Source organism: Notolepis coatsorum (assembly GCF_963971535.1).
Source record: "Notolepis coatsorum genome assembly, chromosome: 2".
Lineage (NCBI taxonomy): Eukaryota > Metazoa > Chordata > Actinopteri > Aulopiformes > Paralepididae > Notolepis > Notolepis coatsorum.
In genome coordinates this window covers 219,356,746-219,380,068 of record NC_140166.1, presented here as the reverse complement: position 1 = coordinate 219,380,068, position 23,323 = coordinate 219,356,746, and the positions used below count along the sequence as shown (strand labels likewise).

Below are 23,323 nucleotides of genomic sequence, written 5' to 3'. Positions count from 1 at the left end.
TACCATGGATCATCACAAGCACCCTAAAAAAAAGACCCAAACACTGCCACCCTGTGGACAGCACAGGAGCTGCTCACAGAAACAACTTCATAAACAAGTTCATGAGGATCTCCTGAAGGCAGCATTAGCTTTATAACACAGGACAGGGTGAGAGGAGAGGAGGGGAGAGAGGAGAGGAGTGGAGATAGAAGGAGAGGAGAGGAGGGGAGAGAGAGGAGAGGGGAGAGGGGAGAGGAGAAGAGAGGCGAGGAGAGAGAGGAGAGGAGAGAGGAGAGGAGGGGAGATAGAAGTAGAGGAGAGGAGGGGAGAGAGAGGAGAGGGGAGAGGAGAGGAGGGGAGAGGAGGGGAGAGGAGAGAAGAGGGGAGAGAGGAGAGAGAGGGGAGAGAGAGGAGAGAGGAGGAGAGGGGAGAGAGGAGAGGGGAGAGAGAGGAGAGGAGAGAAGTGGAGGGGAGAGAGGAGAGGAGAGAAGTGGAGGGGAGAGAGGAGAGGAGAGGAGAGGAGGAGAGGAGAGGAGAGAGGAGAGGAGGGGAGAGAGAGGAGGGGAGAGGAAAGAGGAGGGGAGAGGAGAGGGGATAGGAGAGAGGAGGGGAGAGGAGAGGAGAGGAGAGGAGAGAAGAGAGGAGAGGGGGAGAGGGGAGAGGAGGGGAGAGAGGGGAGAGGAGAGGAGAGGAGAGGAGAGGAGAGGAGAGGAGAGGAGAGAGGAGAGGAGAGGAGAGGAGAGGAGAGGAGAGGAGGGGAGAGGAGAGAGGAGAGGAGGGGAGAGGAGAGGGGATAGGAGAGAGGAGGGGAGAGGAGAGGAGAGGAGAGGAGAGAAGAGAGGGGGAGAGGGGAGAGGAGAGGAGGGGAGAGGAGAGAGGAGAGGAGAGGAGGGGAGAGGAGAGAGGAGAGGAGAGGAGGGGAGAGGAGAGGAGAGGAGAGGAGAGAGGAGAGGAGAGGAGAGGAGAGGAGAGGAGAGGAGAGGAGAGGAGAGGAGAGGAGAGGAGAGGAGGAGACAGGAGAGGCTCCTATGTGTTACCATGTGTGTATTTATGAGCGAGGGTTGAGGGAAGGTGTGAACACACAAAGCAAATGGAACGGGAGAGAATGGGGAGATTACTATATGATAATATTCATAACCATAATAATATATAATAATAATAGAATATTAATTAAGAATATTAATAATTATAATATCAATCATAATAATAATCAGGATAATAATATAATATATTACAGAATAAATCTCATATTTCATATATTTTTCTTTTTTTTGTTCACATTTTTCTCTGTTGAAGTACAGTGTTCTCCTCAGAGTGGACCAATGAGGATTCAGCCTCCGCTGGCTCTGATAGGCTGTTGCATATGACATCACAGCGGATGGCGACCAGGTGGACATGCATCACTTCCTGCCCCGCCCCTTGTCCTGTACAGGAAGCCCTGGTGTTGCCACGGTGATCGGTAAGAGGTGAGATCAGTCTGGGAGAAGAAAACAAGGAAGCATGAGATCATTATTGAGCTGTTTAAAATGTTTAATGTTTTGATTTTGAAAAAGCTTTTGAAACAGTGAAATGGTTCCAATCAGCACATTTTCAACTTTGGCAGTTCTTTGATACGTTTGTTTAAAGTACAATTATATCAAATATCAAAAGTTTCAATAGCCATGGACCAGAATCAAAGATGTATCTGTATGCAGAGGACACAATTTTTTTCTTGTCACCTAAAGAAAACTATTTAAATGATCTACTTCAGGATTTGGGTTGTTTTGTACTCTATCTGGTCTGAAGCCAAATTACCGTGAATTAAAAGGAAGCAGGAAGGTACCTGTAGGAAGTCTGAAAAGAGGAGAGTCAGAGGTCCACGCGCAATAGGGGGGGACGATAGCTTTATATGTGGGGTTTGGGGTTATTTGTGTTTTTTTTATTATTTCTTTTATTACAAGAAACTTCGGCTGGAACACCACATCACAAAACATGAAGGAGGGAGGTGGGATGAGGGCAGGAAGAGAGTGAGCAACATAGGACATAATGATGGGTAGGAACGAAATAAAATATATGAGCTGGAACGTGAGGGGGATGAGCCACATTATTAAGCTAAAACAGATTCTAGGGAAGATAAAACTATCAGGAGCAAAAATAGTTTATTTACAGGAAACACAGCACTGACGATGTCAAGAGAGTCGAGAATAGATGGCAGGGACAAGTCTACTCGGCACCATTCAACTCACAAGCTAGAGGAGTAATGATACTAATAGACAAGTCGATACCATTTAATTTAAGAAATAAAATTGTAGACCCGGGGGGGGGGGGGGGGATTTATAATATTAAGCGGTACTATAGTCTCCACACAGATAAACCTAGTAAATATATATGGACCAAACAATGATGACCCGCTGTTTTTTCAAGAACTGTTTATGAAAATGGCAACTCTCTCGGGCCAGTTCATCATGGGGGGAGACTTTAACTGCGTGAGGAAACCGGAAATAGATAAGTCAGGGGGAATAGACACCTCCCACGGAAGAACAAGGAAAGTGATAGATACATTTATGAAAGACCTCGACTTGGTTGAGGTATGGAGAAAGCTAAACCCAGACAAGAGGGAATATTCATGCGCTTCAAAATGACTAAGCAAGCCATCGTTCTCTAGAATAGACTATTTTTTTGTTTCGACAAGCTTGATATCTAAATTTACAGGAAGTGAATATGACAGTAGATTACTGTCTGACCATTCTCCAATGACGTTAACTATGAACATGCCGGAAATAGCGAAAGCACCCCCTAGATTCAGACTACAAACCAAGTGGCTCAACAACCCAAAATGTATGACTTTCATAGATGAAAAAATAGACATATACTTCTCCATAAACAGACCAGACAAGTGCAACGATGAGATGGGAGGCATGTAAGGCGTATATAAGGGGAGAGATGATAAGCTATACTAAACATAAATCTAAGGAACACTATAAACAAATGGAGGACATAGAAAGACAGGTAAAAGAGGTGGAAGAACAGCGATATAGAGGAGAAGACCCAGCAAAACAGAGAGAACTACGGGTATTAAAGGCCAAGTACAAACATCTATCCACTACAAAGATAACATCGGACTTACAGTGGCTAAAACAATCATACTACGACCAAGGGGAAAAAGCAGGCAAGATACTGGCATGGAGAATTAGAAAGGCACAAACGGAAAGAATGATAAATACGATCAAATTAGGGAATGGGGTTGAAACGAATGACCCATTAGAAATAAATAACACCTTTAAAGAATATTATGAAAAGTTATATAAAAATCAGAATACCCAAAGAACACAGAACAACAAAATGAATTCCTGGACAAGTTAGAATTCCCAAAAATAACGGAGGAGGAACAGAAACAGTTTGATCAAGATCTGACAATAGAAGAATTAAACGAGGCGCTTACGGTTATGAATAGCGGGAAAGTGGCGGGCCCAGATGGGATACCAACAGAAATATACAAGAGATTCGCAGGGAAACTGCTACCCCACCTACTGGAAATGTTCAAGGAAGCATATGAGGAGGGGACTTTACCCCCATCCTTAAGATCGGCGATGATTTCGGTACTGAAGAAACCGGGAAAGCCACCCTCAGACACAACTTCATATCGTCCTGTGTCCCTCATGTCCTGTGATACGAAGATTTGATGTAAGGCGCTAGCTAGACGCATAGAGAAGTCGATTCCACATCTGATAAAAAATGACCAGAACGGATTTGTATTGGGAAGACAGGGATTTCATAACATTAGGAGATTACTAAATGTTCTACATACTAAGAAAAACGAAAAAGACCACGCAGTTCTGTCATTAGACGTTGAAAAGGCATTTGACAGGATTGAGTGGGGATATCTGTTTGAAACACTTAAAAGGTTCGGGTTTGGAGAAGGATATATAAAATGGATCAGGATTCTATACACAGACCCAATGATCGAAATAACTACAAACAACCAAATATCGACACCGTTTAAACTACAGAGATCTACCAGACATGGATGTCCGATTTCTCCGTTGCTATTTTTATTCGCAATGGAACCAATAGCGATGACGATTAGACATCCACCGCAAGGATCGTACAGCAGAGTCCGGCAAACAGCGTGGAGGAGGTATTGCCTTCATGTTTAACAACAATTGGAGCGATCCAACTAACGTGAAGGAATTATCCAACCACTGCTGCCCAGACCTGGAATATATAACCATCAAGTGTCGTCCTTTCTTCCTCCCGAGGGAGTTAACGGCGATCATTCTGGTCGGAGTGTATATTCCACCGCAAGCCAGTAACAACGTCGCGCTCTCCAGACTCCACGACGAGGTAAATAGAATACAAGCGGCGAACGTTAACGCCGCCATTTTAGTGCTGGGTGATTTCAATAGCGCCAATCTGAGAAAGGTATTACCTGACTTCTATCAGCATGTGACTTGCAACACCAGAGGCGGTAACATCCTAGATCACTGTTACACGCAATTTAAAGGTGGCTACAAGGCTCATTCTGATAGTGGCTTTGGTAAATCAGATCACGCGTCCATTTTTCTTTCACCAAAGTACAAACAAAGAATCAAAAGTACTCCTGTAGTCTCGCGAGAGGTGCAGAAATGGGATTTGACGTCAGAGGAGACGCTCCAGGCTGCGTTTGACTGCACAGACTGGAACGTGTTCCGCGACACAGATAACATTAATGTCTACACGGAGACAGTGCTGGACTATGTTTGTACTTTGGTGGAAGAAACAATCCCCACTACCAAAATGAGAGTTTACCCAAATCAAAAACCCTGGGTAGACAAATCCGTCCGTGAAGCTCTGAGAGAGCGCACCAAAGCATACAACGACGGCCTAGTGGCAGGCAACATGAATGACCACAAGGTGGCGCGATACAACGTAAGGAGGACAGTGACAGAGGCCAAACGGCGCTACAGGGATAAAATTGAACTCCAGTTTGAACAAGCTGACTCTAGAGCTATGTGGCAGGGGCTCAAAACGATGACAGACTACAAAGGCGCCTCCCTCAAACTGAACAGTGACATCTCCTTAGCAAATGACCTCAATACCTTCTATGCGAGGTTTGATGCTGGTAATGACAACACCAGCCACAAGCCACGGCAATGGGGGGGGGGGGGGGGGGGTCGGCTGCTGATGGAGGCGCAGTGTTCAGGGTAACAGAGCATGAGGTGAGGCGGACCTTTAAAAAAGTGAATATCAGGAAGGCAGCAGGTCCGGACGGCATCCCCGGCTGCGTCCTAAAAGTCTGTGCCGACCAACTGGCCCCAGTATTCACTGACATATTTAACCTGTCCCTAGAACAGGCTGTCATCCCCACCTGCCTGAAGAAGTCCACTATTATCCCTGTACCCAAAAAATCCAAGCCTGCTTGCCTCAACGACTACCGCCCTGTAGCTCTCACCTCCATAGCCATGAAGTGCTTTGAGAAGCTAGTAAAGGGCTACATCTGCTCCTCCCTCCCCATCAACATGGACCCCCTGCAATTTGCATACCGCCCCAACAGGTCCACGGAGGACGCCATAGCCCATGTGCTGCACACAGCAGCATCACACCTGGACAAGAGGCAGGGGAACTATGTGAGAATGCTATTCATCGACTACAGCTCGGCATTCAATACCATAGTCCCCTCCATACTCATAGCCAAGCTCAGGGACCTGGGCTTGAACTATGACCTCTGCCAGTGGGTCTTGGACTTCCTGACTGGCAGACCCCAGGTGGTGAGAGCAGGCAACTGCACCTCCTCATCCATCACCCTCAACATAGGGGCCCCCCAGGGCTGTGTTCTGAGTCCCCTCCTCTACTCCCTGTACACACACGACTGTGTGGCTCAGCGGAGTAGCAATACAATCATCAAATTTGCTGACGACACAGTGGTGGTGGGCCTGATCTCTGCCAACGACGAGAGGGCCTACCTGGAAGAGGTCAAGGTCCTGGCGGGATGGTGCCAGGAAAACAGCCTCTCCCTGAACGTCAGCAAAACAAAGGAGATGATTGTGGACTTCAGGAGGTCGGGGGTCAAGGACTACAGCCCCCTCAGCATCGACGGGGCACCGGTTGAGAGAGTCAACAGCTTTAAGTACCTCGGAGCCTACATATCCGAGGACTTGACATGGACCACACACATTGACAGTGTTGTGAAGAAGGCACGACAACGCCTCTACTTCCTCAGGCGCCTAAGGAAGTTCCAAGTCAGTCAGAAGATCCTTAAGAACTTCTACTCATGTACAATAGAGAGCATCTTGACTGGCAACATCACCTCCTGGTTTGGGAATAGCACTGCACAAGACCGAAGCAGACTACAAAGAGTGACACGTTCAGCCGAACGCACAATTGGAGGGGGGCTCCCCACCCTCCAGAACATTTACAACAAGCGTTGCAAGGGCAAGGCTAAGAGAATCATTAAAGACTCCAGTCACCCGAACAACTGCCTCTTTGAACTGCTGCGGTCAGGCAAGCGATACCGGAGTCTCAAGGCGAGCACAGAAAGACTCAGAAGAAGCTTCTATCCCCAGGCCATCAGGCTGCTAAACGAACAATGAACACTACACAACAACAACCACCAAACGCACATAGCACACACATCCACACGCACACACTCACTTTAAACAAACACACTGTAGCACCCACTCCACACACTTTATAGCACACACCCACTTTAACAAACACACTGTAGCACCCACTCCACACACTTTATAGCACACACCCACTTTAAACAAACACACTGTAGCACCCACTCCCAACACTTATATTTATTGATGAAGGATTGCACTACAACTCGTACACCTTACTGTAAATTGTACCTAAATTGTACCTCATCCCATTTCTGCTTTGCACTATATAGTACTGTACATTAGTACACTGCATAGTATTGTATATTATATGGTAACTCAGAACATTGTACATATGTCTATACCGAACACTGTGACCTCATTTTCTTCTTCTAAATTACATGCTATACTATGTTATTTGATACTATCTTGTCTAGCACAGTCTCTGGAGCGTAACAGTAAGAAGCATTTTGTATGAAAGTATTCTGTACTTCTGTATGACAACTATTAAAGAAACTTGACCCGGGAATCACAGGGATGAGAATAGGGAGAATGGAGCATCGCCTATCGCTTTTCGCGGACGATATAATACTATACAGTACTTAACAAAATTGGATACCTCAATTAGAAATGCGAACGAAATACTAGAGAAATTTGGAGTATTTTCAGGATATAAAACGAATCAAAATAAAAGAGAAAGGGAAAAAGCGCCGGTGCACACGCAGTTTGCGAGCTCCCCCAAGGGGTTTACTTACTTAGGGATGAAGATAACCCCGGAGATTAAAGACTTAGTACAAAGTAACTACGATCCAATAATGACAGATGTAGAAAATAGCCCTTGAAAGATGGAGCAAATGACCAATATCAATGATAGGCAGAGTGAATATTATTAACACTTTAATCGCCGGAGACGCCGAAACTCGTCTTTCCCCGCCATGCTCATTCTGCCGAAGACGCCGTAACACGTCTTTGATATCAATATTTCAAAAATCTGTGATCGAAATCATATTTCTCCCCCGGGGACCTGAGATATACTGCTGAGCTCCACTCAACTCTCTAACGGTTCAAGAGCGCCATCTGGTGGCCGATCGGGGGATCGCCAGGGGAGAAACAGGATGTAGAAGCTGGTGCTCATTTCAATTCGGTCTGATCACTCGCTATAGGTCCCGGGACTCGAGCTTGACACAATACATAGCGATCCGTTGCCAATAACTCGATAAACAACATGATTTGGACGTATATACTATTATACAACCTGGAAATGGATCGGGTATTTTCTCCATCCCATAATAGAAAAAATTCTGTTCCACGCTCATCTGCCAACGGCGCGAGGAAGCTACTGTGAGTTTCAGCGTTATTTTCTAATGTCCTCTATACTAACTGCTCTAATGATCATATGACCCACACTAGATGAATGATATAACGTTGCCCACGGAATTATAAACGACCCCCCCGCCCATCCGGTCAACATCAGATCACACGTAGTAACTTCTAGAACTACGTGCAGTTGACATTTTTTATCTGGCACCGATCGCTATCAAACTGTATTTGATCATCAATATAATGCATTTGGGGCTATAAATCAAGTTCTGGAGAAAGCTGCAGAAAACGATAAAAACATACTTATACTTTAGATCATATTTTAGTATGAATATGTGAATGAAAAAGTATAACGTTGCTACACAATGAATAATACATATAGGACATTGAATGGGCCCTAATAATGTCAATTTAGCAATACAATTTAAAAAGTTATAGCCCTGCAAAGAAGGGGAACTTCTCCATAGACAAATAGAGCTGGCTAGGGATGGTAAATTATGAATTTAACCATGGCGATCAAAGTGTTAAAATGACTATATTGCCTAAATTCCTATACCTATTCCAGTCAATCCCAATGCCCTTACCGGAAACCTTCTTTCGGAGATTGAAAACGATGTTCACACGTTTCATATGGAACAATAAAAAGCCCAGGTTGAGACTGACACTCCTTTACCTCCCGTATGACAGAGGAGGGCTTAGACTTCCAGATATGAGGCTCTATTACTGGGCAGCACAGCTCAGGACAGCAATGTTCTACTTTCAACTACAGATATACCAGCTTGGATGGAGATAGAAGAGACAAAAATTACACTAGATGCATGTATTCACGACAGAGTAACTTATTGATAAAACATACAAAGAACCCGTTCCTCCAGAATACAGTAAGGATCTGGCACAAGGCGCACTTACATTTAGGTAGAAGGGATAAGTTATCGGGGTATACACCAATCTGGGGGAATGAGGAATTTAAACCGGGAAGGAATGATGGGGGATTCAAAAATTGGGCAGAAAGAGGTTTAGGTAGGACGGGACATTTACCTCAGAGGCGTCCGATGACCATGACGTCCACCACCTCTCCTTTATGCAGCTCCACATACTGCTCCGTCTTGGGAGGCAGCATCAGCAGTCCGTTGGCGCTACGCATCGACACCAGCCTGCTGGACACCTGGTTACCTAGGAGACAGCATCAGCAGCCTGTTAGCACTACACCTGGTTACCTAGGAGACAGCATCAGCAGCCTGTTAGCACTACACCTGGTTACCTAGGAGACAGCATCAGCAGCCTGTTAGCACTACACCTGGTTACCTAGGAGACAGCATCAGCAGCCTGTTAGCACTACACCTGGTTACCTAGGAGACAGCATCAGCAGCCTGTTAGCACTACACCTGGTTACCTAGGAGACAGCATCAGCAGCCTGTTAGCACTACACCTGGTTACCTAGGAGACAGCATCAGCAGCCTGTTAGCACTACACCTGGTTACCTAGGAGACAGCATCAGCAGCCTGTTAGCACTACACCTGGTTACCTAGGAGACAGTGTGTGTGTGTGTGTGTGTGTGTGTGTGTGTGTGTGTGTGTGTGTGTGTGTGTGTGTGTGTGTGTGTGTGTGTACCCGTGCTCTGGGCCCAGGGTAGAGGTTCTTGGTGATGCCAGGTCAGGATACAGCGATGGTACTCTGGTCTGGGGTCCAGCTTCACGTCACAGGACAACTACACGCACGCACGCACACACACACACACACACACACACACACACACACACACACACACACACACACACACACACACACACACACACACACACACACACACACACACACACACACACACACACACACACACACACACACACACACACACACACACACACACACACACACACAGTTTATAAACACAAAAGCTGAAATATAGTTCTAATGTATTTTAGATTAGTTTGTTGCCACAAGCAAGTTTCTATTTAGTTTAGGATGGAAACTTCAATACAGAATATTACACTAACTATATACAGAATAATACCATAACTATATACAGAATAATACCATAACTATATACAGAATAATACCATAACTATATACAGAATAATACCCTAACTTTATACAGAATATGACCCTAACTATATACAGAATATTACCCTAACTTTATACAGAATATTACCCTAACTTTATACAGAATATTACCCTAACTTTATACAGAATATTACCCTAACTTTATACAGAATATTACCCTAACTTTATACAGAACATTACCCTAACTATATACAGAATATTAGCCTAACTTTATACAGAATATTACCCTAACTTTATACAGAATACCCTAACTATATACAGAATATTACCCTAACTACAGAATAATGCCATAACTATATATTGTAATAACAGAATATTACCCTGGCTTTAATAATTGTTGGCCGTGGGTCCAGTATTCCCTGCATCTTCCTCAGGGCAGGGATTACAAACAGATTACAGGTCACCACCGCAGACACTGGGTTACCTAGGCAACAGAACAACAACAACAGGTTACCAAGGCGACAGGATCATGTTGTAGAGCTTGTTCCAGTTGTCTTTTCACAAAGACCCACGAACTCCTCGTGACTCTTTGTGAAAACATTGTTCAGCAGAGCGCCTGGTTGAACTCTATGATGCTTAGTTATATAGAGGGTTGGCTACTTAGGATATCTGGTGGTCGCTGGGATGGGGTCAGTCTGGGTCAGCCAGGGGGAGGAGCTAGGGCCAGGGGGAGGGGCTAGGACCAGGGGGAGGAGCTAGGACCAGGGGGAGGGGCATCACTGGGGTCAGGAGGGCTGGTTGGGTCTAGACCATGACACACTTCCTCGTGGCAGAGGGGGGTGGGGCTGGTTGGGGTCATTAGAGGTTATCTAGGGGTCATGTGACTACTTCCTCTGGGCGGAGGAGGGAGGGGCTGGCGGGCGTCAGTGTCAGTCACAGCGTCCATCAGAGAAGGACCCTTCTCTCTGAAGCTGAAGTTCCCTTTAATACAACAGGAGCACACTGGGTATATAGACCAGATCACTGCAGACAGACCACAGACTAGCACCACAGATCCATTGATCGATTACTCACGGCTATGAGAAAACCACATCTTAAATTATTTACTAGGACGCACTTTTTTTTTTACGATGCCAGCTTGTGAGAATTCGTTGTAGCCAGCTAGCGTTGATGATAGCTATATCAACATTAGCTAAATAGCTAACCAAGGAAATACAATGACGGTACCCAACTAACGTTAATGCCATTCAGAATGTATAACATAGCTACAACACACAATAACGTTAATACAATTACATGTACATCATTGTTTACAATGAACGGGTGGGGCTAGTCGAAAGGACTGGACACCGGGACAAGTTAAACATCAATTAATTTAAGACAACAGCCTACGCACCACAGGGCTATTCTATTATATACGCTTGTGACGCGCTGCCGATTAAAATCAGCAGCTCTTCCTCCTCATCGTCGATTGCCTGTAGCTGCATCTAATGTTAGCTAACGTTACAACTAACCTAAAGTTAGTTGTTCACCAACAATATCAACATTTGTTTTAGCGTTAGCTCAAAAACACAGACCCGGCCCACACAAGTTGTCCGCTCATAGATAGGTTCTGCTAGCGATAACAACAATACTTTTTTTGGGTTTCAAAATAAAAGAGCAAAGTATAAAACACCGGAAAAGACGTTTATTTTGTACAGCGTTTTCCTCCACGAGTAATCGATCACTACTCGAGTACATCATGCGATCTGGATTTATTTTTGTAAAATGCCCATCCCTACTACAGACACACTGCTGGGTATACTGATCACTGCAGACAGACCACAGACAATCTGCTCCTAGTGACCCCCCCCCTGACCCCTGACCCCTGACCAGGAACACACACACACACACACTGTGTACCTGGCAGAGCGAATATGAGTTTCCGTGCTCCGTCTATATCTACTGTAGCAAAGGTGGTAGGAGAGAGAGAGAGAGAGAGAGAGAGAGAGAGAGAGAGAGAGAGAGAGAGAGAGAGAGAGAGAGAGAGAGAGAGAGAGAGAGAGAGAGAGAGAGAGAGAGAGAGAGAGAGAGAGAGAGAGAGAGAGAGAGAGAGAGAGAGAGAGAGAGAGAGAGAGAGAGAGAGAGAGAGAGAGAGAGAGAAAGAGAGAGAGAGAAAAAAGAGAGAGGAAAGGGAATTATTGTATACAAATAATGCTGTAGTAGTAATAGTAGTAGTAGTATTGGTGGTGTAACAGAATGATTAGTATTAGCCGTGACAGTATCACATCTCACCCAGGCTTCATGAAGACTCGTCCAAAATGGATCTGGGCGTGGAGGTCGATGTCCAACACCTGCTTCAGATAGTCCTGACGGAGACACACAGAGACACACAGAGACACACGGAGACACAGAGAGAGACACAGAGACACACGGAGACACACAGAGAGACACGGAGAGACACAGAGACACACAGAGAGACACAGAGAGACACAGAGACACACAGAGAGACACAGAGACACGGAGACACACAGAGACACACAGAGACACACAGAGACACACAGAGACACAGAGAGACACAGAGACACGGAGACACACAGAGAGACACAGAGACACAGAGACACGGAGACACACAGAGACACACGGAGACACACAGAGACACACAGAGACACAGAGAGACACACAGAGACACAGAGACACACGGAGACACACAGAGACACAGAGACACAGAGACACACGGAGACACACAGAGACACAGAGACACACAGAGAGACACAGATACACACAGAGACACAGAGACACACAGAGACACACAGAGACACAGAGAGACACACAGAGACACACAGAGACACAGAGACACACAGAGACACACAGAGACACAGAGACACACAGAGACACACAGAGACACACGGAGACACACGGAGACACACAGAGACACAGAGAGACACACAGAGACACACAGAGACACACGGAGACACACAGAGACACAGAGAGACACACAGAGAGACACACAGAGACACACAGAGACACACAGAGACACACAGAGAGACACAGAGACACACAGAGAGACACAGAAAGACACACAGAGACACAGAGAGACACACAGAGACACACAGAGACACACAGAGAGACACAGAGAGACACACAGAGACACAGAGAGACACACAGAGACACACAGAGACACACAGAGACACACAGAGAGACACAGAGACACACAGAGACACACAGAGACACACAGAGAGACACAGAGACACACAGAGACACACAGAGACACACAGAGACACACAGAGACACACAGAGAGACACAGAGACACACAGAGACACACAGAGACACAGAGACACAGAGACACACAGAGAGACACAGAGACACACAGAGAGACACAGAGACACACAGAGAGACACAGAGACACACAGAGACACACAGAGACACACAGAGACACACAGAGAGACACAGAGACACAGAGAGACACACAGAGACACAGAGACACAGAGACACATACAGAGACACAGAGAGACACAGAGACACACAGAGACACACAGAGAGACACAGAGACACACACAGAGACACAGAGAGACACAGAGACACACAGAGACACACAGAGAGACACAGAGAGACAGAGACACAGAGGCACACAGAGACACAGAGACACACAGAGACACAGAGAGACACAGAGAGACACACAGAGAGACACGGAGAGACACAGAGACACAGAGACACACAGAGAGACAGAGAGACACAGAGACACACAGAGACACACAGAGAGACACACAGAGAGACACAGAGACACACAGAGAGACACAGAGACACACACACACACACAGAGACACAGAGAGACACACGGAGACACACAGAGAGACACAGACACACAGAGACACAGAGACACACAGAGAGACACAGACACACAGAGACACACAGAGACACAGAGACACACAGAGAGACACAGAGACACACGGAGAGACACACAGAGAGACACAGAGAGACACAGAGAGACACAGAGACACACAGAGAGACACACAGAGAGACACAGAGAGACACAGAGAGACACAGAGACACACGGAGACACACAGAGACACACAGAGACACAGAGAGACACACAGAGACACACAGAGACACACAGAGACACACAGAGAGACACAGAGACACACAGAGACACACAGAGACACACAGAGAGACACAGAGAGACACAGAGAGACACACAGAGACAGAGACACACAGAGACACACAGAGACACATGGAGACACACAGAGAGACACAGAGACACACAGAGACACACGGAGACACACAGAGACACACAGAGAGACACAGAGACACACAGAGACACAGAGAGACACAGAGACACACAGATACACACAGACACACAGAGAGACACAGACACACAGAGACACACACAGAGAGACACAGAGACACACAGAGAGACACAGACACACAGAGACACAGAGAGACACAGAGACACACAGAGACACACAGAGAGACACAGAGAGACACAGAGAGACACACAGAGAGACACAGAGAGACACACAGACACAGAGACACACAGAGACACAGAGACACACAGAGACACAGAGACACACAGAGACACAAGACAGTTCCGTTGACAATGTGAACGTTGAGTAGTAACCACGGCAACATCTCTGGGACTAGAACTGTCTCTTTGCTAAATAATGAGTGACACAGCACTCCACCAATCCAGCCGTCTAGGTTTAGTTAAAGTTTAGTTAAATCTTAGTCAAAAAGTGCAGTCCATGTCAATAATGAGAATATATAAAAAGCAAGTATTTCACAATATTTGCACAGCTCTCTGACGTCAGGATATTTAGTGAGTAGTATTTAGGGGTGGTATTTTTAATACTACTACCTTTGTACATTGTACTTTTGTAGTACAGTGTCTTTGTATTTTAACCTTTAGTATTATGGATATTAAACATGCTGGCAGAGTACATGCATCCATGTTGTCGTGAACATTTTTATTAAATAAAGAAATTCCCTATCCATAATCGCTGTGGGAAAAAATTCAAAATAAAATAAAATAAATTCCCTACCTACCCATGGCCTTAACTGACAACCAACAGGAACCAAACAATTTATTTAGTTAGGCCCTATAGATGCGTCTTTAGGCACTACTTCCTCTGACATCATCACTCTGAGACTGAAACAGACCTTCCTCTGACATCATCACTCTGAGACTGAAACAGACCTTCCTCTGACATCATCACTCTGAGACTGAAACAGACCTTCCTCTGACATCATCACTCTGAGACTGAAACAGACCTTCCTCTGACATCAGCACTCTGAGACTGAAACAGACCTTCCTCTGACATCAGCACTCTGAGACTGAAACAGACCTTCCTCTGACATCATCACTCTGAGACTGAAACAGACCTTCCTCTGACATCAGCACTTTCATGTTGTAGTTTCTAACGGCCTGTCAGTCAAAGAAGGTCGGACTCCGACAATGTCGTCAAAACCGAAGGTGAAACTAAACACGGTGCAACATAAACACTGCGAGAGCAAAGAAAACATCGCATTATCTGAGATTATGGAAGATTATATGATAGGAAAGTAGATTAAGGGTCAAAGTGGGTATAAAACAGGAGGGAAGACTGTCAGGTTTTAAACTGTGGATACCAAACAGAGAAGGTAAAGACGACTTTGAACTGTTGAACAGTAATCCAGAACTATTTTATTGCACTGTAAAATATATATATTTTTTAATCTATTCTATTCTACAATTTTATTGCACTATTGCACTATTTTACTCCGTCTATTTTATCTTACTCTTTTTATTATTGTCTGTTTAAAACTGAATCAAACCATAAACAAGGTGGCCTGTTGGGATGTTAAATCCTAATGTGAAAAACTGTGATTTTATATGTCTGCACTTTATGTGCTCATTTTATGCATTTATGTCTTTTTTCTGTTGTGAAGCACTTTGAGCTGCAGTTTCTGTATGAAAGGTGCTATATAAATAACGTTTATTATTATTATTATTATTATTATTATTATTATTATTATTATTATTATAGAACAACTAAAGAAAACTCAGTCTATTTGGGTGGAAATGTAGATATATAAACAAAAAAGTGATCTGTTTCCAAGAAAACTCTGTGGGGTACCTTCTGTCGTGTGGCAGTGAAAGGGTTAACCGGCTGTTGTGTGGCAGTGAAAGGGTTAACCGGCTGTTGTGTGGCAGTGAAAGGGGTAACCTTCTGTGTGTTGCCGCAGTGAAAGGGTTAACCGTTTTGGTAGTGTGGCAGTGAAAGGGTTAAGGCCAGAGGTTACCTTCTCTCCCATGGACACGCCCCCTGAGGTGATGATGACATCAGCGCGACTGATTCCCTCATGAAGAGCTGACAGCAGGTCATCTGGACTGGAATAACAATAGTAATATTACTATTATGAACAATACTTCTACTACTAATTAATACTAAAACAAACCAATACTAAAACAAACCAATAATACAACTAACGAATACTAAAACAAACCAAATATATAGGTAGGTAGGTATTAGGGATGGGCGTGAGTAATCGACTCATAGCTATGAGAAAAATCGATCTTTTATGAAAAAAATTCATATATATATATTTTTTTTTACATATTTGTTTCACATGTATGTGTAATATTATAACTGTTTGTCGGTTTCCTTAAACATATATACGTGAATGAACAAAATTAAGTTAAAAAAATAAAGTCATTATTTTGTTTTGTTTGTTTTCCCCCCCCCCCTTTTTTTTTAAACTTAATTTTTTAGCGTTTATCGCTTTTTCTGGTCAAGCATGACCGACAGAAACAGGTTGAATGGGATGTAGAGCAGGGGAAGACACTGAGAAAATACGGCGGGTCCGGGAATCGAACTCGTGTCCCCCAGATCCGTGACGAGCACGGTTGTCCCCGACGCAGAAATAGCGCCGAGATACGCGGTGAGCTACGGGAGCTCCCCTGTTTTTTCCCCCTTTTAACACATTGACGACCACGGCTTGCAGGACAACGCTTTGTCAACAAACCGATGTACTTTCTAACAGCTATATATATACTTTATAGTATTGCTATCTGTCCATTCTCATTGTCACTTGAGTGCATAAACCGTGCCTTCATAATGGCTTAAAGAAAATAAAAATCCATCGGTTGGTTGTCATTTTATAGCGCCGTGAATATAAGGTTTATCGCAGTTTTCGCCTCGTCTTTTTTCTGGGGAGCTAGATATGAGGCTAAAGGCTAGTCACGTTATATCAAACGCCATTTCTGTTGTATATATACGAATGAAATAAAACAAACTGCGTAGCATCCGGACTATTACAGAGCATCTATGGATGAAATGGGGGCGGCGGGGGACGCCGATTACTATTATTGATTAGCAATACAATGTGCGTTCAAGTAGCCATTTTCACTGATCGATCACGTTGCGTTTTAAAACAATGTCCAATCCAGCTGTAATTTGGGGGAATAGTATCCTACCGTCAGCCCATGTGATCGCCCGCAGCATTTCGTCATTAGTCATTAGTCATCGATATGTCCATTGGTTGATCATAAATCCCATTATTCCAGGCTGAAATCTGCATTCGGTAACGGGATCAAAGTTGGAGTATGTTCGGCTGGGATCGAGGCTCATATGAAACGCCCACAGACAGTACATTTTATTTTTTCAATCGCCCTCAATGATACTGCAGTGGAGCGATGGCGCCCCTAAGCGGATCTGGCCGTTATTGCATGTTTCGAAAATCAAATATGCGGGTAGGTCCTGCAAGTCGATCGGGGACGTTAATAGCATTATTAATATGGAATAAAACAATAACAACTTGGTCCACAACGCATGGCACCGAAACACGAGTTAACTCGTGGCTGGTCCCTATAGTGTTAATACACGATCACTCGAGTATAGCATGCGATCAATCGATCTGGATTTTTCTTAAAAATGCCCATCCCTAGTAGGTATATAGAGAGAGAGACAGACAGATAGAGAGAGAGAGAGACAGACAGACAGACAGACAGACAGACAGACAGACAGACAGACAGACAGACAGACAGACAGACAGACAGACAGACAGATAGACAGATAGATAGATAGATAGATAGATAGATAGATATACTTGTCTCCCACTATGCCCAGGTTAATAGTAGGGTATCCGTGCTCTTGGATGGTTGCCAGCAGGGTGGAGCGATTAGAGTCTCTGATCTTTCCTGGGTGGAGGTCATCTTCTGGGTTCAACAACTACACACACACACACACACATACACACACACACACACACACACACACACACACACACACACACACACACTATATATTATTATTAATATAAATATTTTTTTTATTGTTATTATTATTATTATTATTTTTTTTTTAATTAGAAATGTTTTCCTCTGTGAACAATGCCAGTGAAAAATGTCCAAGTGACAGCTCTGAGCTCTCTGACCTGACTGCTTTCAAAAACACTCTCAAAGAACACCTACGGGAGACTGCAATTAGAAACTGGCCCCTGTAAATGTCCTAACACAACCCAATGTACAGTAAATGACCAAGTATGGTTTTGTCAATATTCCAATGTACAGTTTTGCTTGTACAGTTGTACTGTGTCCCACCCCACCCACCCAACCACCTCCAATGTACAGTACTAATGGCCAGCTGTCAATCACTTACTGCAAAAAAAGTTGCACAGGTTGGGCTTAAGAACATAATTATCCAATCAAAATAGGCTATTTGAGTTTAAAAAAGCCGGTTAGTGAGACGGAGCGCACTTGATTGATTGGCGTTCCATATTGTCTGTCAACCCTTGAAATCCAATCAGAGATTGGCCCCAGCTAAACCTACGGATCTGCAGCTAGACCCTATTGACTGTGGCGTCCAATAGCCATCTAATGTTCTAGATTTTTCTGTCATCATCTCACCACTGAGACTGACTGTGTGCAATTTGCCTTGAAAGAGACTGACATCGAGAATAAGATCTATATTCAATTGTTCATGAACTTATTGTGCATCGTTTGATGATATATATATATATTTTTTTATCTCAGTTGAAGTAGTGTAATTAACGTGAACGTGCCGTGTTGGACTCTGTAAGCTAACTTGTTGTGCTAACGTGAGCTAATAGCTAAGTCATCGAAACGTTCACCCAGAGGAAGAAGAAGAAGAGGAAGATGGGATAGGTGCCCACAGCTTTGGTGAGTGCACTGCTTTGGCAATCGCTTGGGTGACTGTCTGAGTGACCACCTGTCGGAGTCGGAGTCCCGAAAATGGAACGTGTGTCAACAGAACAATGTTTAGTGGATTTCGACAGCATCCTCACGCAAATGAAGGATTCAAAAGCCCCTGGCTTGCACATCGCAGTCACGGAAGGGGCTACCTGATTTGCAACTGTTTGCAAGCAGACAAGGTCATTGAACGTTTCATCAGAAAATATCGAAGGATGGATTTAATTTACAAGTGATCAGATGGGAGGGACACTATTTCCTCGTAAGAAGTACATCAAATGGTGAGTGGATTTAAAATATATATATATATATTGGGCCGCTGCGTCCAGTGTGTCAGTGACGTGTGTGTGGCTGAAATGCGTGCGTTTACTTTCGAATTACCCACGTAATTGTCCTTGTGTTACATAAAGACCCATCTGTGGCCTCGTGCAGAGGAAGGTGGTAAATACATGTTAGATATTCCAATGTACAGTTTTGCTTGTACAGTTGTACAAGCATGTACCATTGACTCAGAATGGTCTGTTTTATTGAAATCGTCACAGCAGTATAGTTTGTTTATACTTCAGAAGTATGATATTTAAACATGGTCCCCAAAATGAATGGAAGCGAATGAGGAGCCTGACACCTGGGAGGAATGGGGGTGTGTTGCAGCCTTGGGGATGTTTTAAAAATATAATTTAATATATAATATAATAATTTGTGCTTCACCAAGAAATTTGGTCAGCAGCCGCCACTGCCACACACATATATAATAATATAACTCATCAGTTTCTTTTAATACTATAATATTAGTGTAGCCTAATCTTTATCTGCAACTGTGAAGAAAAACCCCATTGGTTTAAACAGAATTAATATAAAAAAATATTTAAAAAATTCAAATGTTGATTTAGAATTCGAACGCCAACGTAACGAACGAAGGTTCGGGCTCAGCCCTAGTGTGTGTGTGTGTGTGTGTGTGTGCGTGTGTGTGTGCGTGCGCGTGCGTGCATGTGTACCTCGTTACCAGTAGACATCACTGCCACCACGGGGAACTTGTGGACGCTGACCTCAGTGACCCCAACTGTAGCCAACAGGCCGATCTCTGAGGGACCCATGTGAGTCCCTTTAGACAAGACACACTCCCCACGACGGATATCATGACCTATAGGCCTGAGAGAGAGAGACAGAGAGAGAGACAGAGAGAGAGAGAGAGAGAGAGAGAGAGAGAGAGACAGAGAGACAGAGAGAGAGAGAGAGGGAGAGAGAAAGAGAGAGACAGAGAGAGACAGAGAGAGACAGAGAGAGAGAGAGACAAACATGGAAAACAACTCAAAGCTCCCAGACCTACTGATTCAAATGCCAATGGATTAAGTATAATAATGCATTGCAGCCTATTACTAGCTGTGAGGTTTTGTCCGCTGCTCACCAACTTTCTCTGTTTTCTTTAAGCCTACTGTTAGAAATTCCCTTCTCACTCACTCTCTCTAGCCCCCACCCTCTCGTTCTTTACTCTCGTTTACTCTCAGTGGCCACACCTGGACTATTATCAATTACCTCTCGCACCTGTGGTGGCAGGCTAATTAGTTCCCCTGTGGGCTTTAAATACCAGGGCTCTTCCCCTCGTTTCGGGGTGGGGTCGTGTTGTATTCATGCTGAGTCATATTCTCTAACATCTAGACTCTTTCGGGAGATCCTCTGGTCTACCAATGCTGTATATGGATTTCTCCAGCCTTGAGATGTTTTGCTCCAGCCTTCGTCTGCTGTCGCTGTAGCCTGTGGAGGAGACTGTTCTGCGCTCCCTGTAACTTCCACGGGAGGCACCCCAGCGTTCCACTGCAGACCCCAGCGCAGCTGTTCGTCCTGACGCACATCTAGACCAACGCGCATCTTCCGGACCCTCGGGCTTGGCACGCTCTCCAGTCACCAGCGCGCAACGCGCATCTGCAAGGGCTTGGCACGCTCTCCAGTCACCAGCGCGCAACGCGCATCTTCAAGGGCTTGGCACGCTCTCCAGTCTCCAGCGCGCAACGCGCATCTTCAAGGGCTTGGCACGCTCTCCAGTCTCCAGCGCGCAACGCGCATCTTCAAGGGCTTGGCACGCTCTCCAGTCTCCAGCGCGCAACGCGCATCTTCAAGGGCTTGGCACGCTCTCCAGCCTCCAGCGCGCAACGCGCATCTTCCAAAGATCCTTGTGCTTGGCACACTCCTCCTCGCAGACGCACCCCGATGCGTCTCTCGGTTCCGACGTGCACACCAAGGTGTGGCGCGCCACTCTGTTCCTCGGCTCCGACAGCGGCTACCCGGTGGACGACACCCTCGCCACCGCCGCTGTTCCAGCACCCTGTTCCTCGGCCCCGACAGCGGCTACCCGGTGGACGACACCCTCGCCACCGCCGCTGTTCCAGCACCCTGTTCCTCGGCTCCGACAGCGGCTACCCGGTGGACGACACCCTCGCCACCGCCGCTGTTCCAGCACCCTGTTCCTCGGCTCCGACAGCGGCTACCCGGTGGACGACACCCTCGCCACCGCCACTGTTCCAGCACTCTGTTCCTCGGCTCCGACAGTCGGCTACCCGGTGGACGACACCCTCGCCACCGCCACTGTTCCAGCACTCTGTTCCTCGGCTCGGACAGCCAGCCACCCGGTGGCGATGCCCTCGCCCCGCTGCTGTCCCTGTACCATTACGCATACGCCTGGGTGAGTTTTGATTGTGATGTCACTCACCCAGCGTAATGCCTCTTGCCCCCGTTCCCGCTGCTGTCCCTGTACCATTACGCATACGCCTGGGTGAGTTTTGATTGTGATGTCACTCACCCAGCGTAATGCCTCTTGCCCCCGTTCCCGCTGCTGTTTCCTGTACCATTACGCATACGCCTGGGTGAGTTTTGATTGTGATGTCACTCACCCAGCGTAATGCCTCTTGCCCCCGTTCCCGCTGCTGTTTCCTGTACCATTACGCATACGCCTGGGTGAGTTTTGATTGTGATGTCACTCACCCAGCGTAATGCCTCTTGCCCCCGTTCCCGCTGCTGTTTCCTGTACCATTACGCATACGCCTGGGTGAGTTTTGATTGTGATGTCACTCACCCAGCGTAATGCCTCTTGCCCCCGTTGCCGCTGCTGTTTCCTGTACCATTACGCATACGCCTGGGTGAGTTTTGATTGTGATGTCACTCACCCAGCGTAATGCCTCTTGCCCCCGTCTCGCTGCTGTTCCTGTACCATTACGCATACGCCTGGGTGAGTTTTGATTGTGATGTCACTCACCCAGCGTATTGCCTCCTTTAGTTCTCACTTAGTAAGTAGTTTGGACATTTCATCTCCCACTCTGTTTTTGTTCTCACTTAGATAGTATTTTGGACATTACATCTCCCCCTGTGTGTTTGTCACACGAAGATATTATTATTTTGTTACTTTGTTTTATTTGGACTGTTCTGCATCTGCTCTGTTTGTTCCCTTTTGAATATTAACCCTCTCCTCTGTTCTGCAGAGCGGCCCAGATGTTTTCCCACCAGTCCCCAGTTCCTCCCTGTCCCCAGCCCGCCTCCGCGGGTCTCTGTCCCCAGTTCCTCCCTGTTCCCCAGCCCGCCTCCGCGGGCCTCAGTCCCCTCTGTCCCTAGATCTCCCCTTTCTAGTTCCACCTAGTTCCTGGTCCCAAGTTCTCCCCTTCTAGTTCCACCTAGTTCCTTGTCCCTAGTTCTCCTAGTCCCCAGTTCTCCTGTTTCCCTAGCTCTCCTTGTCCCGACTTCTCCTAGTCTCTAGTTCCTCTGTTCCTTTAACCTTCCCCTAGTGTTCCTTTAACCTTCCCCTAGCGTTCCTTTAATGTTTCCCCTAGCGTTCATTAACCTTCCCTTAGTGTTCCCTTTTCCTGCCCGCCTCTTAAAGGCACCTAGTTTTTCCCCTCTTGTTATATTCCTGTATTTGTGTTCTCCCTTAAAGGGACAGTGCCCTTTTTCCCTGTCTCTCAATAAATATCTGTTTCTTGGCAAACCATCATACCTGTCTTGTGTTGTGCGATTGGGGTCGGTTACAAACCATAACACTAGCGTTCCAGGAATTATCCTAGACCGCTCTAAAACTATACTTATATTCACCACGGTATAAAACGACAATGTATGTGTAGCATCCTGAATATTCTGCTATTATTCAGAAGTGCTAACGTAACCTTTTGCATCCCCTGTGTTCACAAAGACGTTGTAACCAGTGGTTCTCTTTGATATCCCGCCCGGACAAATAACGCGAGGTTCTCTTTCATCCCTCCGGCCGGAATATGGATTATTAACATGCAACTAGATCCTCCTTTTCTTTCCTTGAGT

The 23,323-nt window shown here is 45.6% G+C and overlaps 1 protein-coding gene across 1 annotated transcript in view; it reads right to left on the bottom strand.

The window, feature by feature from the left end:
* Nucleotides 1-909: 909 nt before the first annotated feature.
* gphna (gephyrin a) overlaps nucleotides 910-23,323 on the bottom strand; it is a 64,451-nt gene continuing 42,037 nt past the window's right edge. The window contains exons 16-24 of the mRNA XM_084307973.1: nucleotides 20,023-20,176; nucleotides 17,926-18,047; nucleotides 16,120-16,207; nucleotides 12,135-12,208; nucleotides 11,763-11,827; nucleotides 10,241-10,344; nucleotides 9,468-9,564; nucleotides 8,895-9,029; nucleotides 910-1,456 (exon numbers count right to left, since the gene is read on the bottom strand). Coding sequence (XP_084164099.1) covers nucleotides 8,896-9,029; nucleotides 9,468-9,564; nucleotides 10,241-10,344; nucleotides 11,763-11,827; nucleotides 12,135-12,208; nucleotides 16,120-16,207; nucleotides 17,926-18,047; nucleotides 20,023-20,176 — 838 coding nt within the window. The 3' untranslated portion in view covers nucleotides 910-1,456; nucleotide 8,895. The remainder of the gene's footprint in view (nucleotides 1,457-8,894; nucleotides 9,030-9,467; nucleotides 9,565-10,240; nucleotides 10,345-11,762; nucleotides 11,828-12,134; nucleotides 12,209-16,119; nucleotides 16,208-17,925; nucleotides 18,048-20,022; nucleotides 20,177-23,323) is intronic.